Here is a 19,942-nt window from a genome sequence, read left to right as displayed (position 1 = left end):
GTCAACAGAGAAGGTGCAAAACCATGCTGCAAAAAGATACATATGCAACATTTGAACAAACGTCGGCCTATAGTGTGATATACAGAAGTCCACTTTCCTGTGGGCATCGTTACGTCAGTCAAACAGTCTGATGTATTAATGATAGACTTTGAGAACATCCATACTCACAAAAAGGTTAGGTCAGCTGCCATCTTGTTGAACAATGCAAGAATTGCAATTGTACACCTATACTTTCAGAGTGTGCAGTTTTGGGCACATGCCCTGAATAATGCAAATAGGAAATTTTTGTAGCCTCTGGCATCCATAAAAGTAGCGGAAACTGCATGAGCGTGCCTTCACAATCGCTACACTGCAACGAAATCATGTACTTATCCAGCATGTGACATTATCACACATACTTGTTTGTTCGTGTCCCTCCTACAGATTGTACTCCCAGTATGTATTGACATCAACTCACAATAAAAATTGGTTATTAGTCAGTGCCACATTTGTATTTCTCATCATTGTCCTGTCTTCAGCGCTGTTACATTCAAGTTCTTCAAGCTTTCAAGTTAAGGCTTGGCTGAGTTAGAAAGATGTGTTCTGTGTAGCAAGCAGCAATAAGCACTAACAGTCTTAAGCAGGTGCTATCCTGCGTCAAGTACAGAATATGCACTGTTGATTTGTCACAAGCAAGAATGTGACAGCAATGAAACCAGCCAAGAAAATTCAGTAGAAATTCTTGTATATGTTGCATTCATATTTATACAGTCCAATTTCTTTATAATGGAGTCACATCTGACATGAAAATACCTTCATTATATCCAATATTCATTATAAGCACACATTCTAATATCAGCAAAAACATTCATGATTGGGTTTATGTAGCAAGCAAAGGTTTCTTTTTGTTCCCTGCTACACTGACTCCTAACCAAAGCTGCCGTCGCACTTCCCCTTTCTCACAAGCTGATACCAATTGGTGTTTTGTGTGGCTCCTGGTTGAATGCATAGGCACTTGAGCAGCAGGCGCGAGACAAACTGCTTTGTCATGCAGTATGGCGAAGGTTTATTTTGCGCCGTCCTACTATGTCACAGGTCACGGGGGGGGGGGGGGGGCGTTGCGATGTGTGTAATCAAGTAAATTGAAGTAGTAATTTGATGCAAGTTATTTCTGCCTACATAGCCATTTCGAAACGTAGAAACCTGTAACCAGATTTTTAAGATGATGCCCTTCAACTATCCAATATAAACATGTGATGTAAAGTTTGTAATGAAGAATTTCATTAATGCAATCAATTTAATTAGTTAACTGATTGCATTGGTCCTTCTTGCGAACGATGTCTGCCTGGGCACATAATTCATCTGTAGTGTCGTAATTCAAGTAAATTTTTGTAAGTTAGAAGTGAAACAATATTACACTGTATATTTATATGCATTCTGGTTAAACGCTTCTGGCATGCTTATGGCATACAAGTAATAAATGTGTAGAGATCCATTTCTCATAGAAGACATATGCAATTTATGCCATGAAGTGATAAATAAACTCGGAAGGAAAATGCTATAAGCCCCTTCAGAAGTTTGACAAAGGGGATTCACTACACATGTCAGTCGGAGCACTTATCAGACTAGACACATATGCCAGTGCTGCAACTATGGCATGGGAGGGCAGACCTTATGCAGAAAGAAATAACCCTGGAGAAATGCTTCCCTATACTATAACTAACAAAAACAAACACACACACGCACAAAAATAATGTAATCCAATCCATGCAACAATAATTACTTTATCATGTGGTATATTTGAATACTGCCACGTGCTTACTCAGATGAACAGGAGATGCAGCGCATGTCGACACACACGTCCAAACTGTGACCAGGAAGTGGAGGAAGCACTCTAACCAAAATGTCCATCAAAGACTCGCAAGATGCAGTAAGTGATCCAGCCATGTCTAATGTGCGATCCAGAAGTAAGAGGGACACCTTAGACTCTGCAGACTGCGAGGGAAAAAAAAATGCAGTGGTTCAGAATTCTAGCAGCATCACATGCTACTCTTACAATGCACAGCTACATAGCACACGTGGCAGTGAATGAGAGAATTCATAGATGCTTAATTTATTGATTCTTATATCAAATGTCGGTTCCATTTACCAAACTCCGGTTGGAGCAAAAGGCCATCTTGAGTGGTAAATGTGCCGTGAATGTGCCTCAAATAAAATAAATATTTATTTACTGAAAACTTATGAAGAGGACAAGATGACTGTTTACTAAGCAGTGCCTTTAGCTGCAGATGATAAGAAGGCCACACCAACTATGGCTATTCAGTAACATTCTGTCAGGGTTTAGAACTCTGTTTCAAAATGCAGAGTAGCAGGAACGAAACATGGCTAAGGCAGACATCTTTAGTGTTTGGATGATCAGTGGAGCTTCTTCACTGGCTAGGCATTTCACCGCAAATAAAGACGGGGACAGCAGAAGAGAACACAAAAACGACACGGGCAGTGTCGTTTTTGTGTTCTCTTCCGCTGTCCCAGTCTTTATTTGCTATCAATATGATATACGACATACATTTTCATCAAAGGTGATCTGAAGATGTACTGATATTTACCTTGCCGTTGCGATTTATATTTGACTAAGTTTTGATGTTCCCCACAGAGCATGTATATATTCATAAGTGCAGCAAGTAGGGAGGGCTGGTAAAATTGCATACTGAACAGCACAAAAGGGACGGGGACTAAGCTTTCTGTTGTTCGTCTCCAGCTTTCTTGTGCTGTTCAGTATGCAACATATATACATATATAATGGGTCAGCACATAGAAAAATAAAGGTGTTGAAACAGCAGAACATGGAAATAAAATGTAATAAGACCAAGAAACAGCCGAAGGGGTCTCAACCATCAATGTGAATGTCTTGAACGTATTTATTTTTCAACAATATTCTTTTTGTAGATTTTTTTATATGTATAGAATGTTTTTACAATTTAAGTGCAGCATCATTAGATAACACATAAACACTGCCACAGGTGTCCACAGCACAGTGACACTTTGGTTATATGCCTCAGAGGCGTCACAACTCTATTAATAGCTCACAAACATGGAGAATAGTAAACTGGGAAAGTTCATGTCATGATTCATTTTCAGCAACTGCATGAACAACCAGTATGGAGATAGACAAAAAAATGACAGAAACAAGAACCTGTCTTCGTATGTGTTATCTCAATCCCATTTTTTTGCTTTGTCATTATTAATGGGTTACAGGTATGCAACTTGGTACTACAGAGAATGAAGGGTGAAGACCACAAGAGAGAGAAAGGAATGAAATTTTTTTTAGGGTTACAGTGTGCAATTCAACCTTCCACCAAATTATCAACTCTGCCTTCCCACATTGCCACACTGCCAAGCTAATGGTTGGATCAGCTAATACTTCACCAATAACATGGTACCAGCCTGCATTGTAGCACTTGGAAGCTTTCGTATCACTGAAACTACAAGGTACCCTTGATCACCAGTACAACTCGTTCTGCACTAGAAGGCATCCGCTAAGAAGTGATGCAAACAAGCTAGCATTTGGCAACACCTACAATGCCAAGTCATGGCTGATATTGGTGCAACGTGTACGTCTTACCTTGCTTGTTTACATGACAAAGTAACAGCAACGCTTCAGCTGTTTCACATTGCATTTTTGGGATATGTGGGATCTTTAATTCATATTCCGGAAGAATATGATTTTACAGTGATAGCCATTTAGTTACTAGAGACTTTGCGGCTGCATTCACCGTGTCACTGCAGGATATCGTTGTAGCAGCTTCTTCGTAATAGTCATGATTGTTTAGCCATTCCAGCAATCAAACAAAACAAAGACCTATAAAAATAATAAATAATAATATTTGGGGTTTTACGTGCCAAAACCACTTTCTGATTATGAGGCACGCCGTAGTGGAGGACCCTGGGAATTTTGACCACCTGGGGTTCTTTAACGTGCGCCTAAATCTAAGCACACGGGTGTTTTCGCATTTCGCCCCCATCGAAATGCGGCCGCCGTGGCCGGGATTCGATCCCGCGACCTCGTGCTCAGCAGCCCAACACCATAGCCACTGAGCAACCACGGCGGGTAAAGACCTATAAAAAAGAAGTCTCCTATGTTGGTATAAAAACTTCGGACCTCCATTTGTGAAAACTGACAATCCAAGCAACTGCACCATTAAGACATCAACAAAGTGTGAATAAGAGTGGTAGTGTGTGTCATGACAAAGTTGGCACTGAGGTGAGAGAATTTCACACACTGCTGCGAAAAACTGCGACTGATCCTCCAATTACTGCGTAAATTGGGGGTCTTACCATGCTTAATAATGTGCTACTTATCAATGTCATCTCTTAGTGCTGAGGCAAGAAACTTCTTATTCTCAATTTTCATACTCTGAGGCAGTTTTTCATCAGCTGAGTCAAAGCTAATTTCACCCTGCAAAAAAAATATAAAGAAAATCTCCTGCTGGCAATTAAGATGCACAGTTACACAAAGAAGCGGCTTCAATTTACAAACAAGGATTGTGTTGAGGGATGTGCATCCAGTGCTCTTACTGGTTCCAGTAGCACTTCACATTTATACACTTATACTGCCATGCTTCAAGCAGCTCCTTAATGTTATAGATATATACCAAAGGCACGCATTGGATAAATCTATAATACAGCCTTGAAGAAACCTTGTAACATTTGTTTTATGCCCAAGAGGTGACTCAGTTGCAGAGAAAATCATGAATGAAGGGGCCCATGCAACTCTTCCACAATTTAAATCACCCACAACAAACAGGGTTTGCAGCTGGCCACACCAGCGATTGCAAAGGTTGTTTACTACAGGGCTCCACCACTTCAGATTTGTCCTTGATTAGCAAATAAATACAGCAATCAAGTGTTCATGCCATAATTCTTAAAAATATGAAACCCCAAAACAGAGGGCCCGACAAGTGGCATGGCACAAGATATGCATGGTGTGGTCAGCTCACGCAAGGTATAAACAGTTGGATTGACATTACCAAGCTGCTGTGTAATAGTAATATGGTAAGTGATAGGCTGACAGAATGGGTGCCGTGAGAATGGACACACAGTTTAGTTGTTTTTAGCCAAGCATTAGATGGAATGACAGATGAGGAAGTTTGTGAGCATAGGACCATGTCAGCTGATATATCTAAATACATGAGAATGAAAAAAAAAATTCTTGCCAACCACTGCATTTATTTTGATGAGGTTTGTTGCATTTAAAAGAAAAAATTAAAATCTAGTAACTGTAGAAAGTAGATTTTTAAATTATATTACAAATGTTTTTTATAAAAATTCTTGAACATTGCAAGAAATGCAAGTATCAAGTTTAAACCTCTGTAACTTGGGAATAAAAAACAATATCACAATTTTGTCAACTGCACCTAATATTACATCTAAGCGAACAAAGATGCTGCCTTATTATGCACTGCTCTGAAACATACTGCTATTTTGTAAGTAGGAATTACGTAAAACCCTCCTAAACATTGTAAAAATTTCACTAAGCTGTAAATTCATATACTATTACATTTGTCTGCTTCAGGTGCTCTAACAGATGCTGTTTACACAACTGCAATATCTATTTGTGGAGTAGAGTTAGTGCTTCTGTTCTTTCTAAGTTATGAAATTTTGGCAATTTTTGGAAAAAATACAAGGTCCTGAGTCAAAATTTTGCTTCTTAGAGCTGCTAAAATTGAACCTTTTCTCTCAATTGCAACAAATTTCATTCAAATCGGTCCAGCGGTTGTCTCATAAAACCATTTCTGTGTTTTACATGTGTCTGTATAGGGAAACCAGAGTTGGCCCTGAACTAAAGCTTCCTCTTAACATAATTAGGCTGCTGCTGCTCATGAATTGACAGGGTTTTACGTCTCGCCACAGTTGCATACTGGGCTACAAGGAACAGCTTGGTGAAGGACTCCGAACTAATTTTGACGACGTGGTGTGAAGCTGCTGCTGAATTTGCAACACTTTTGGAAATCAAAAACAAAACGGCAACCTTACCTTCCTATGACCCCTTGAAAGTCGGGACAGCTCTTCTCCAACAATTCGAGACAATGATCCAAGAGAAAATGTCTCTTCTCTAATATGGGCCACTTCAAATATAGAGTTCAGATTTCCTATCAGTGACTGCAAAAAAGGCAGGGCATCTTATTATGGACCAGAAATGAAATTAAGAGCTTAGCTCGACTGTCAATCTCACCTTCAGGCTTATCTGCAAGCTTCTAGAGAAACCTGCACCTTCAAGGGTTGTGCCCGCTTGGCTTGTGCTCTTTCACATTTGTTTTTAGTCATGTCAAAAGAAAACAAATGATGTGTTAATGCATAATAACAGACTGCAACAAAGCACTTCAGCAAAGAATGAGCTGAACAAAGATGTGAAAGAATAATGCCAAGTAACTGAAATCTGCAAAAATAGTGAACATTTGAATTCGAAATAAATATCAGCAACATAAAGTTATTTCAATATCCGCCATTTTCATTAAGAACAGCCTTCTCTTCTTTATGAACGCTAATTTGCATGAGTGATTGCCACCAGTGACCAACAGTAGTGGGTTTTCAAAAAGACAGCTTACTTCATAGTTATGTCAAAAATAACAATTTTACCCAGGAATAACCAGTGTAGCAGTAAGATACAGTGTGGCCATTCATGTGCTCAGGAAGGAAGTAAAGTATACTGTTAAGGGTGACAGATCCCAGTGGCTGCAAGTAAGCCATGCAGGATAACTTACGGCATTTCTTGCTATAGCATGTAGCAGTGAAAATAATATTATATGCAAAAATTACACTGCCTAACAGACACAAGTAAAACAGTCTGTCGCTTTGACCAGTATACAAGTACCAAAAATTTAATTTCTTTGACTTGGGCAAATATATGGGAATAATGGCTCCTTATTGTAGACGAGACAGGGTGATATTTGGATAGGTAAACATATATATTTGCTGGGAGAGTCATACACAACTCGCTCTGCCACCACAGGAGAGGACGTCATCACTGCCTGGGAGTATATTCCTTGAAGACTTAACATAACAGCCCAGTAACTAAGTCTCTCTAGAAATGCGATAAATACCACCCAATCCACCCCTTTACTGTCTTTTGCAGCTTTTCTCTAACATTTTCCTTTCTTCAGAATAGTACTCATCTCATGGAGGCTACGATGAGGTGCAGGTAAATAAAATAAGAAAGGATTGGGGAATCACAGCTTTGCTGTTTATTTTACAGCCAAAAATAATCATAGGCATACTTGGGCACAAGCTCCAATATTATAGTTCATAAACCTAGCTTGCTTTCCTCACAGGCGCTGTAGAAGAGCCGCGGAAGGATATTACTTTTGCTGCCTGTATTCAAACAAAAGCTAAAATCTGCACAGAAAATGTCACACTACAGGCATCAAGGACAAGGTAAACAGAGAAACATTGATGCTGTACCCTTGCTGGTGCTTTGGAGAAAGTTTACAATTAATTATAAGTGTTTCATTAGTTTAGTATGGTAATGACAGCAAGATTGCCATTGAAAACAAAGCTCCCAGAACTCATAGCATGCCAGCAACAGGTCTTTTACAAGATCACTAACTGGGAACTATTAAATCAGTTAACATTTCTAGAGCACTATATGCCCTGGCACCTTTGTTTTCAATTATAGTGAATTCAGATTTCCCATCAATGACAAAATTGCCTTTATTACCATAAACACTGTTACAATGAATTTCTGAAGCGTAAAAGCCCTGTTTTCTGTACAAAATTTTAAAAGAAACAAGCTGTTCAAATTAGAACCAGTTCACATCCACAAAAAAATATTCCAAATTTTGTATGCTTCTTGCAAATGAGGCAGAGGCCAACCACGAAAATGACTCTATAATTCTGAAGCCTTTCAACTGTGCCCCTGTCTTATCGGACTCATATCTTCATGTGTTGCTCACTCCGTCCTTGTTGGTTATTTCAGATGTAATGTGTATCCCCAGTGTTTGCACTTCCTCTGTAGATGGTATTTTTGTTGAGCTTAAAAAAAGTCTCTTGGTAGTTACCACTTGTGTGTGTGCATGGTTTCTATGTTTCATCTTTGTTCTGTCCACTGAAAGTGTGTAACATCAATTACGTCGCTCAGTAATACAGTCAGATTTCGTCATAGCAAAGTCACATGTGACATGAAAATACCACTGTTATATCTGATATTCATTATTAGCACATATTTTTCACATGCCAAGCAGAGCCTAGAAAAATTTTATATTTGCTTGGTAGTATCCAAAAATTCATTATATACATGTTCGTTACATCGAAGTTCAAGTGTACTACAAAAGTATGAAGCAGCTAGATCACATTTCACCATAAAAGAAATGCTGACTGATGAAGTATGACATCCAAAGCATCAGGGGACTATGATACCCATTGTAGTGGAGGGCTCTAGATTAATTTTAACCCCCTGGGTTCTTTCATGTGCACCTAATGCTCTTTACAAGAGTACTGTTGCACCTACACCAGGGCTTAGAACTGAACTCACAACCTCATGCGCATGAGCAGAACAGCACAGACAGTGAGCCACTGCAGTGACTGCTGAGGATAAAGAGTGTTTGTCATTTGCATACAGAGAAAGCGAAAGTTTACTCACAGCATTTCCTAGCAATGGAGGGAAAATGTCATGGAACTGTGGCATAAGAAAGAACTTTGGAGTCATGTTCACGACGGACAATGGAACATACATAATTTCTGCTGTAAAAGTCTGCAAAGCAATGTGCAACATGTGATTGCTCTCTCTCTCTTTCCACAAGTTGTTTGCATGCATATTGATGGTCGTATGCCATCTCTGCATTTTCTCCACTTGACAAGCCTTACCACATTTCCCATCCAGTCCAGAAGTCGTTCCTCGATGTCAAGAAAAGCGCGAGGTCCGTCCAATCCTTCTGTTGTGCCATACCTTGCCAAAAGTTGTGCTGCCGGTGGGCATGAAGTGAGAACACTAACATTACTGAACACACTTGCTCGCACCACTGCGGAAAGAGTCGCCAACGTCTGCTCAGTCACTGGGGTAGACACCAAGAATAGGGCCTTTGGTTCCGATTCTGATCCATGCTGTAAGTAGGCAAACATTGCAAAGATCATAAAACATTACTCTGTAAAATATAGCAGTACATATCCCTTGATGCAGTAAATGCAATGCAGTTACATTCTACAAACACACTCTCTACTTATTTATTCAGATACCTCACAGGTTCCTACTGGAAAATTGAGGGAGGAATTGTACAAAGGAATTGAAGAACATGGAGCAGGTGTGTGGCAAGTTTGCAATACTACCAAATTAACAATACACTATAAACACGAATAAAATGGAACTAGCATACACCGACTACAAATAATATTGCTTTATACAAAATGAAACAAACATGAAGAAAGGAGAAGTAATGGCTACTAGTACACTTCCGTTAATTCGACTCCGGTTATTTTGATTACGACCGAAGATCCCGTCCAGCGCCCAGGCATTTCTATGGGCCCGACTTTCGTTACTTCGATCCTAAAATTGGCCTTCGCCGGATAATTCGAACTTGACCAATCAGCATGCACGTGCCTGACCCCTGGGCGACACCCTTCCTGGTAGCGTCTGTATCGGCAGGGCTTAGGTGACAGTGAATGTACTGAACACACGTCACTTCCCATCGAAAACACCTATTTTCGGCCTGCACTCGGGACATTTTCAAGCAATAACGGTAGCGCACAATTTCTTATTACGGTATTTACCAGATTATAACGCGCGCCTCCCCCCTCCCCCCCCCCCCCAAGAAAATTGAACAGAGAACCGTGATCACGAGAGGCGGGCTGTATGCTTTCCCACATAACACAGCTGTATTGCGGCGAAGCTGACTTTAGAAAACCAGCCGCCATTGTGCAACACATATTAGACCCTTGCCCATTTTCTTGCTAAATAACCGGGTGCGCGTTATATTTCTCCTTTGTTTTAGAGCTTTAATGTTATCTCTACATCAGTTTTCTGCTTTGGATACACAGACAGCGGGCGCAAGTTTGATTCGGGGGCGTGCTAGAATCGGGCAAATATTGCAAAATTAATTATTTTGACGTTTTTTCTGAATATTGTTTAATTCGACCTTCCGGACATTTCGATCAATTTTTTTGGCTTCACCAGAGTCTAATTCACGGAAGTCTACATACAACACACAAATTGCAACATATTGCAAAGTAAAAAAAAATCAAAGCACTGATATACAATGGCTATTCAGAATTATTTTATTGTAAATAAGGCCTATGAGAAGAAGAAAAATATATATGGCATACGAGATAACTAAGAAAACATGATGTGTAGTTTCTGTTAGAAAGCATCTGGATTGTGCACGTCGACAATGCTCTCTGGAATACCATTTAAATATGATATATAGCATGAGGCAAAGCCGACAAATTAAATGCCTTTTTTTTTTCTACTAAAGAGACGTAGAAAGCATTGGTAGTTGTGAAGACGATGAGATGCAAGATGTGAATAAGGAAGTGGCACCCTAGAAGTTTGATGGCCGTAAAATATGTTGCAAAGCAGCCATGTTTTTCCTATTTATGACAAACTGCAAGAAAAGAAATGACACTCTCACAATGACACTACAGTTAGTGACAGGTCAAGAGTGCAGTGGCACTCATTCACACTCTCATAGAGTGTTCATTGCTGTGCAGCAACTAAGTGTTGTTGCCTGCTAGTGTACGCATACATTTGCACTCCCTTGTCAGTACATCAACTCATTGCCCCCTTCTTGCAAACATTAGCAGCATACATCTTAGTGAAGACAATGCCATTTTTGCGATGTGCAGTCCACCACTGCCATATATGCAAGCATGTATGCATGACGTACTCCGGTGCCCATGCAATGGCTTGGCAGCATACACTGGTGCATTACCCCACCAGCTGCACTTACTGCTACAATTCCTGGCGTTTAATTACGATTTTCTTCAGAGCATCCACGCTAGCTGCCTTTACTGTGTGCCTGACCAGTGTGTTAATTTGCTGCTGAGGCACAGCAAAGCCTTCTCCCCGTCTTTACGAGTGTAGAAGGATGGAAAAGCAGGCCTGGTACACACTTTTGCAGGAAAGGTTTTCTCATACATTCCTAAGTTGCACCGACTATAGAAACAATAAATGTAAAACGCATGCTCGCTATGTTGGAAGGATACAGTCAAGTGAAATATTGAACATACATATGCATTGGGTGTAAAGGTTTGTTCGGAAAAATGATAGAACAGCACTGTTGATCTTGCACAATCCTAATCAATGTTTAAAAGAGAGGATTTTTAAATAGAATATGTTGTCGAGCAATTGGCAAACAATAAATCTAATAAATACATAAAAATAGCATAGACGGTTGAAAAAGAACAGACTGTCTGCGTAATTGATCCATGTGATGGCAAAAAAAAATTAAAAAAGACAGTAGGTGACAGTGTTCTGCCGACACTTTATGTCAAGTACGCACACTCATGTTACAATAAAAGTTTTGCACTGTTAATACCTCAAAAAAGCTGAACTCCCTGACGGCCAAGGCACCAGCATCGAAGAGCTTGTTCGCTCCTCCATTCCAGTGTAACGCTTCCGCCATAGCATCGTCGAGAAAAACGACAGCACCCTGGCATCTCGGGAAAACTTCTTCCTCCCACAACTGCTTCACAGGAGCTTCCAATAGTGATACGTTCTGATGCATGGCAAAACGGTGCACACTACACGCAAGAAAAGCAGCAGTTTTGACGAGCACGTAGAAGATACAGGCAGACCTGTTCTTCAGTCAGTTATATATTACGTTAGTGCGAGTCGTACACAGGCGCGTTATGCGAAGAAAGAAATATGAGCAATGTTGCGCCCAGAACACGTCGGACGCAACACTAATGAATCAGTGGCCAGATGTTGTCATCCTTCATAACACTGTAGCCGTTTGCTACGCCAGCAGCAGCCGCAAAAGTGTAGTCGACTCACGATCTCTGTTACGGTGCAGCGAATTAAATATATGTGGTTCAGTGACAGATGACCGTGGTAACGATGACGGTGCTTACTACTGCATAATTCATTCAGCGTCGTCTGGTCCTCGTCGTAGGCGAGTTGAGATCCCATGTGACGAAGCCAACGGAGAAGCTACAATCCAGTTTTTATCCAGTTATATCCAGCTATAAGCCGGCCCATGCCGGCCCAATTTCTTTCTCTATGCCGGCCCTGCGACCGTGTTTGCAGTCGTTTTCAGACTTCAGGCAGTCGCTGTCGTCGCTGTGGCAATCGTCCAGCTACTAGACACCATAGTGCAGTCGTGCCGGACGTTCATCTGTGGTGACACACGTTTTTTTAACGCAGATAAAAGAAATATACTGAAACACACTAGTGTTCCCAAATGGTGAGGGTGATCCTCCTTTTATACGGTTTGTTTTGCTTCACAAAGGTGAACAGTTTTGTTTTGGCAGAGCTGTGTACGTAAAAGAGAAAGTTTGCATCTACCTCAATGCTACTCGGAGGAGTGCACCATACAGGTGTCATCAAGCTCTCTATAAACTTTTCCAAAACGAGGCTCTCTCGTAAATATAAAAGAATGCCGGTCTCTTAAGCAGTCTGCAGTGGCTAGTAAGTTGCAGTACGCGGAATGATGTCTAATCACGAATAGTGGGGAACCGCGTTGTTATTGACTGAGCAGACACTGCGAAACCTGTCGAAACACGTCTGCAAATTGTTACTGGAACACATAGTTTAGCGTGCACGCTTATCGGTAATAGTTCCCCCCGTTATAAAGGTGCCGTGCAGGGCAGACCGCTGTTCCTGATGGGAACTTCATCCCCAGCGTCACTTACGCGCGACTTGTGGATGCTGCACACATTGCGGCTTAGTGTGCGTTGCTGTGACCAAGCGATTCACACGTATTGTTTGAAGTTTGGACATGCTAGTTTGTACCAAACGCTTGTTATAGAAGCGTATTCTTTTACCTAGCTCTGTGCTTTCATAGCTATTCGAGATGTTCTAAGCACAGGGTAGGTCAACCCTTTTCAAGAGTGCTCAAAGGATGTACTACAGTGCAAAGAAAGCAAAATGTGATGACTACTGCTCAGTACTATAGACTGTGGCAGGTCTATAATGCATGAGAAGCTCTTCCAAACAAAAGCATGGTATGCCTGCTCTCTGTGCATCCAGAAAATAGGTCACACAGGCATGAAGAGTACGCGCCTGTCTGTATCAGCAACACTGAACGTGCTGTGATCACATGCCGCATTTGGGGAACTCGGAAAGGGGGTCAAGAGAGGGATATCTGACCTAATGAAGGCTGGAGACTTGGGCGTGTTGGTAGTTCATGTTAAAATAAGAACAGTGTGAGAACAGGGACAAATGAACGACACGCACAGCGCTGTTTGGGTCTTTCTTTCTTTGTCCCTATCCACGTTTAGAAATGCTGTAATGCAGTGAATGTTGCGCCTGTGTGTGTCACGTCTTTTATTTGTCCTTCGTCTTTTCATGTGCTATAAGCCTCACATTGTTTAGAAGATGCACCGCAAGAGATGAGACTAATCCTTTTACAGACTAGTGTATTATTTGTGCTGCACGAGCACCATAGCCGCCATAGGGTGCATAGCAGTGCCTGTACAAGGTGAAGGTTGGTATATGAATGTGTGAAGGAGGAAGGTAGTTTCAGAGGTAACTTTTATGTAGGGTAGACAGGTCCTTGCATCAATCAGAGATTAATTAAACCAATGTTCGTTGACTGGTGGAGCAACGTCTAACCTTTCTTTGTACTGTTGTGATTGCATTTGTACTTCAAAATCTGTGGACAGTATAGTTTTCTTCAACACATATAAGCGAAGATGTTCACCTTATGGCTGAGGCTTGACATATCATTAACAGCAGTAGCACGTGTGTAAGTCATGCCTAAATAGCTATCTTTCACGAGTGCCCGCACATGTCCACGATTGATGGGTTAGCGCTACCTTCCCTTGAACATGCAGAGATAAGTTTTGTGCATTCCTTCTTTTCCGCCATTGTGCAAACTTTCAGTTGATAGTTGGCATTTCTGTTGTCTTTCTTGTGTCGTTTTTGTACTCCTGCCTCTCAATAAAATAAATCCCCTCTAACTTGCTCAAATTTTAGTCCTTCTAAATAAGAGGTTATTCACTGGTGCATGAATGTGCCTTCCCTCTCAGGGGCTTTTGTTGCTGCATTTTTGACTTGCTGCTGACTGAGTGTACACTTCCGTTATTCAGTCCACACAGCTGGGCTGTAGTCTCTGTCAAACTTCACATCTGCTCTCGGAATTTTTTTCTCTCCTCTGCATCACAATTTTCGAGCACCTGAGATGAGGTTAGTGTATGCTGTTAGGTGGCAAGAATCAACATGCATTGCGTTTACTTTGATGAAACTGTACTGAAAATATTTTATATTTTCACCACTCCTTTCTGTTGTGCCTACAAGGTATTGAAAGTATGTATAATAAATAAATAAACAAAGTGATTTGCCTTTTACACACACAGACAACATGCAACATTCACTAACGGACTGAGTGTTGCATGTTTGTGGTTATATATGATGAATTTGACGTGAGAGAAATTGGCATGAATATTTATTAATGCTTGCATTTTATTCAGGCTATGCTGGTGAAGGATGTACATCTACCCACATCACCAGCGCAAGAACTTAATTTGCCAAAGCACAAGGAGTACTTGGCAAGCTATGGGACTAAAAAAGATGATTATGTAAGCCACTGCAGCTTGCATCTTTTGTTTATTTATTTTATCTTGCATGGGACATAAGTGTGGTACCTATTGTTTTGCCATTGAATTTTGTATCGTCAGGTGCATGCCGAAAAGTGATAGACTCATGTGTCATGTCCAGGGCTAATTGGTGTTGCCCACTACTCACTGTGGTGTTATATTGAGAAGCAGTATTTTCTTTCAACCTTTGAAGATTACTGTCTAATGGCAGGTACAGAGCTTTGCACTGTGTGAATGTAGTAAATTTAGTGGCACTTGAAGCACTGGTATCCAGGCAAGTATAGTGGATAGCAGTTTGCTTGTCATTGTGTGACCAAGGTATTATATAATGACGTCACTTGTATATATTAATTATTGTTTGCTGAAATATTTGAGTTGTGGGAGTAGTCACTATGCAGGTATTGTCTGCATAAATTCAGACGCAAACAGTTCTGGAACTACTCTAATGTATTGTTCCATTTCCAGGTTCACCTGCATTTGTGCCTTAATTCAGACTCCAAATGTCCTGTCGGGACTACTCCATGCTTAGAAACTGCTTACAGCAATTACCCATCATAGTTCTGTGTAATTATGCATAACAGGCATATTATTAGCTAGTTTCTGTTTTCATTTCAATTTGCTAATGGTACATCACTAAAAAGATTAATCAGTAGAGGGCCAAGCTGACTTAAATAGCGCTGCAAATAATTGTTACTTCCAACATCACCTTCAGCATTGCATTTAGCTGATGAGCTATCTACAATGCACACTTGAAACAGTGTTCTATGTCAGGTATGCTGCGGGGGCCCACAGGGGTCTCACCACATGGCTTCACTTTTAGCCCCTTGCAAATGGTTTCCTTTCATAAGGTCAATTTTGGAAAGTTATTGCATGCTTTAGCTGAGAAAATAGTGGAGAAGAGCACTTAGCGTTATGTGTCAATAAGAGTTAGCATGCTTGCTAAAGAAATACATTATAAGCAGCTGACAAACATCTTCATTACACTGCAAAGCATGGTACAGAATGTGAGCATTTGCTGGCCTGCAAACGTAAAGTGGAACAATGACACTTGGCAGCCACTAGCAGAGGTGCATGTCAAACATTGCACCTACAAGAAAGTAGAACAACACATGGCAGCCATTGGTAGTGAGGAATGTGACAGTCATAGAAGTCGGAAGCATGAGGGATTGAGTCATTGAATGTTTCCCTTACTGTTTCATATTTCTTGACAAGCGCACTACTTCCCATTATTGTACCACATAAAGAACACTATTAGCAAGAAAAGAGACGAGGCAAGGCACGAGTTCAGTGCATTGCCTACACTCATGACACGATGCTCGTGCAACCATGTGAAGTGGCCCCAATTGAAGTCACATTGCCGATTACAAACATTGACATCAGTGGCGATGCATAACTTAAATAAATTGTGTGATATGAGTTGTGGAAGTGATATGCAGTGCAAAATTACTATAGACATGGGCATCCTGTTTGGCAAATTTAATGTGCATTCCTGGTGCTTTGATGCGGACACTGCACCTACATCGAAATATTTGTCATTGGGTTACATTTCCATGATTGTGTTACATATGCATATACATTCCGCTGCATTTGCATCATTAGCATTACATTTGGGTAAAATTGTATTGCATTTGCCTGATTTTGCACTTGCATCATTAGCATAACATTCGCTTCAACATTTCCATAAAGATGCAAGCTTTACTTATCACTGATTCCTACATATGCATTGGATCCGCTGATTTTCTTAGTATTTCGTTTGTGTGCAAATTTATTTTGCACTATTTGCAACTTTGGCCTCATGACCATGCTGCTGTTGTGGTTTATAGGAGTACTGCATCACGGAGCATCTGCGAATGAGCGGTATCTACTGGGGCCTGACAGCCATGGACCTAATGGGTGCCCTGGACTCCTTTGATAGGGCAGAGATAATTGAGTTTGTGAAACAGTGCCAGTATTCCTGTGGGGGCTTTGGGGCCAGCATTCATCATGACCCTCATCTCCTTTACACATTGAGTGCTATTCAGGTGAGTCATGTTAGTCAAATGATAACTGCCTTAAAGTAATAATGATAGTGGACAAGTAGAAATAACACTGAGAAAAAACTATGGCAAAGTAGAAACACCTCTTTCGGTGTTTATTTTATTCGTTGCAAAATAACGTTATGAGGCAGGGCTGTGCAAGATAGCTTGGAACTGTGTCTAAATATTAACACAAGATACCTGCAAAAATATATTTCAGTTGCGAGATGCTGGAACATAAATTAATTAAATACAGATACCCACTTTTATATCTTAGACACTTTGATACATCACTGTAAATACCAGCGCATCTACATTGTAGAGGCTGGTATAGGTGCTGCTATTAACAATAAATGGCAGATTTATTGAATGGTAGTCATTGTCCCAAATTCTCAGATTTGTTTCAAATTAGTAATTTTCTCAGGTTTGAAGTGCTGCCATATGGTGAAACTGAGTAGATTATGATTTTATGCTGTGATGGCACACATTTTACTACAGCAGTTAATTCATTTAAGTCGGCTAGGTTGCATAGAATTGAGAAGTATAGCACTGAAAGCGTATTTACAGAAAGCAAAGAGGCAAATAAAGAAAGTTACAAATGAAAAGCCACAGCAGAAAAATATGGCATACATGTGTTCATCCATTGTATCTCTTGCATTTAACACATAAATACAGGCACGTTGAATGCAAATGCAGCCGATTTAGTAATTTAATTTCGTTTATTTACCCTAAGGGCCCAGAATAGGGCATTACATAGTGGGGGATAACAAGGACAAGAAACTTCAAAAGGAGGGTATAAGCATGAAGATCAAAACACAAAGTAACGAACATAACTGTTTTCAGCATTAAGAAGATAAAGTGCATCTAGTAGTAGCATGGCGTAATAGTTATATAATGCAATAACAGAAGATCCAACTACAACACTACTTAGAATAACGCAACAAATACATGACAATGATCAAAGGTAGTAGGGTGCTCAAGCAGGATAACGTGGTAGTTTGGAAAAGATCAGCTGGGATGGCAGGCTTGCTCATTAAGGTAGTTTAGTAAAGCCGATTGGAAAGAAGATAATTCCTTAATGTTGACAATGAATGGTGGAAGAGCGTTCCACTCATTCATCGACAAGACTAAAGGTGACTAAATATTTTTTAGTCCGCGCGAAGGGTGGGTATACCTTGAGTTCGTTGCCAATACGGGTGGAGATGTGGGCTGCTGGATGAATGAATTGGCATGAAACAGCACTGTCATTTTAATAAACACTGTGAAAAAAGGATAATCGTGAGTATTTTCTGCATATTACGAGAGGTAAAATGCCAAGGGATCTTTTTATCGACGACACACTGTGATAACGAGAATACGAGGACAAGTTGAGTCTGGCGGCTTTACTTTGAATTGATTCCAGCATGTCAGTAATGTAAGCTTGATGTGCATGCCATATGTTAGAAGCGCACTGTAATGATGGTTTGATTAACAAATTAAATGCCTGAAGTTTGGTATCAGAATTAGCGATGCATAAGCGACGTTTTAGGATGCCAAGCTTTCTAAAAGCTTTGCTAGTGATTAGCGCTATATGATAATTCCATTTTAGATTGCAAGTGAACAGAACTCCTAAGTATTTAATTGGCAAAACTGTTTCAACTGCAGAATTGTTAATTAGGTAATCGTTAGGCAAGAAGTTGAGAGTGGGACCAAATTTAAGATGTTTAGTTTTCTCGATGTTAATTTTCATCTGCCATTTGCTTCATCATTCTGAAAGAGTTGTTAAATTAGATTGCAGGGTTGAAGTGTCATTCTGGTTTGCTAGTTCTTTATATATTACGCAATCATCAGCAAAGACGTATGGAAGACTGAATTTTGGTTGATGTATCATTGGTGTCGTATAAAAATAACAGTGGTCCCAAAATTGATCCTTGTGGGACTCCAGACTTGACATGCGTGTTGTGAGATATGTAGTGATCCATTTAAACACTCTGAAGTCTGTTGGTTAGAAAGCTATTAATCCAGATAAATGTTTTGGCATCTAGCTGTAGGCTATGTAGTTTGGTAGTATACGTTTGTGAGGGACGTGATCAAATGCTTTAGAAAAGTCAATAAATATTGCATCCATGAAAAATAACCCATTGATGGAGTTGTGTAAATCAGTTACTTGCTCAAACAACTGGATGTTACAGGAACGGTTTTTCTGAAAGCCGTGTTCGTTTTCAAAAAGTAGTTTATTAGATTCAGTGTGAGACATTATTTGACTGTATATGATATGCTCAAGTAGTTTGCAGCAAATAGATGTAAGAGAAATGGGACGGTAATTAGCGATGTACTTGTCTCCAGATTTAAAGCAAGAAATTACATGCACAGTCTTCCAGTAATCTGGAAGAATTCCAATGTCCAGTGACTGTTGAAAGATTAGCGATTAAAAAAAATTAAATTATCTGGTTTAACGTGCCAAAACCACTTTCTGATTATGAGGCACGCCGTAGTAGAAGACTCCAGAAATTTCTAGCACCTGGGGTTCTTTAATGTGCAACTAAATCTAAGTACACGGGTGTTTTCGCATTTCACCCCCATCGAATTGCGGCGGCCGCAACCGAGATTCGATCCCGCAACCTCTTGCTCAGCAGCCCAACACCATAGCCGCTGAGCAATCACGGCGGGTGAAAGATTAGTGATAAAAGGTAAGATGAATTATCTGATGTTAGCTTCGAAAGCTTTGCGCTGATACCATCTGGCCCAGGGCAAGGGTATTTGTGCCAACAACTAACTGTATGGTAAATTCAGAAGCTAGCCTTCAGCAGGTTCACCACCATTGATGCTCTTTATTTTCTGGCTTGCATGATTGGGCAAAAGAGAGAGAGAGAGAGAACAACTTTAGTAAATATGCCTGCAGAGTCGGTTAGGCTCCGTCCATGCAGGGAGGACAAGCTTTTACCGCGACGCGGCCACTACGTCAGTCTCGTGCATTGTGCTCCTCGAGGTCTTAGTTCTTCGCTACTTCCGTGGATCTGAGAGGGCCGCCACCCCCTTCCTGGGGGTGCTGCCCCCGCTCTCCTCGGTTTCGCGAGGTTGCTGCCTCTCTAGAGCTGCTGAGAACTGCTGGACGGCCTTTAGTTGTGTATCTTGGTCATTGGTCCTCGTTGCAGCCTCTAGCTGCAGCGGGATCGTGGTCTTCTCACTGGCTTCTCGTGGATTTGTACTGCAGTCTCAAAGGATGT

At 40.7% G+C, this 19,942-nt stretch overlaps 2 protein-coding genes across 4 annotated transcripts in view; one reads left to right on the top strand and one right to left on the bottom strand.

The window, feature by feature from the left end:
- LOC135918194 (sec1 family domain-containing protein 2-like) overlaps positions 1–12,060 on the bottom strand; it is a 46,234-nt gene extending 34,174 nt beyond the window's left edge. Inside the window, exons 1-6 of one of the 2 annotated variants that reach the window (XM_065451873.1) lie at positions 11,502–12,060; positions 8,839–9,075; positions 8,615–8,725; positions 6,212–6,280; positions 6,013–6,138; positions 1,802–1,974 (exon numbers count right to left, since the gene is read on the bottom strand). In XM_065451873.1, coding sequence (XP_065307945.1) covers positions 1,802–1,974; positions 6,013–6,138; positions 6,212–6,280; positions 8,615–8,725; positions 8,839–9,075; positions 11,502–11,690 — 905 coding nt within the window. In that variant the 5' untranslated portion in view covers positions 11,691–12,060. The remainder of the gene's footprint in view (positions 1–1,801; positions 1,975–6,012; positions 6,139–6,211; positions 6,281–8,614; positions 8,726–8,838; positions 9,076–11,501) is intronic. The other variant, XM_065451872.1, reaches the window with a different exon arrangement.
- Positions 12,061–12,210: 150 nt separating this feature from the next.
- The window catches only part of RabGGTb (geranylgeranyl transferase type-2 subunit beta), a 38,336-nt gene continuing 30,604 nt past the window's right edge, over positions 12,211–19,942 (top strand). The window contains exons 1-3 of one of the 2 annotated variants that reach the window (XM_065451875.1): positions 12,211–12,368; positions 14,596–14,703; positions 16,545–16,742. In XM_065451875.1, coding sequence (XP_065307947.1) covers positions 12,366–12,368; positions 14,596–14,703; positions 16,545–16,742 — 309 coding nt within the window. In that variant the 5' untranslated portion in view covers positions 12,211–12,365. The remainder of the gene's footprint in view (positions 12,369–14,595; positions 14,704–16,544; positions 16,743–19,942) is intronic. The other variant, XM_065451874.1, reaches the window with a different exon arrangement.

The sequence above is a fragment of the Dermacentor albipictus genome, chromosome 1, assembly GCF_038994185.2.
Source record: "Dermacentor albipictus isolate Rhodes 1998 colony chromosome 1, USDA_Dalb.pri_finalv2, whole genome shotgun sequence".
NCBI lineage: Eukaryota > Metazoa > Arthropoda > Arachnida > Ixodida > Ixodidae > Dermacentor > Dermacentor albipictus.
The sequence above is the reverse complement of the archived record's forward strand: the minus strand, read 5'-3'. Positions and strand labels throughout refer to the sequence as shown.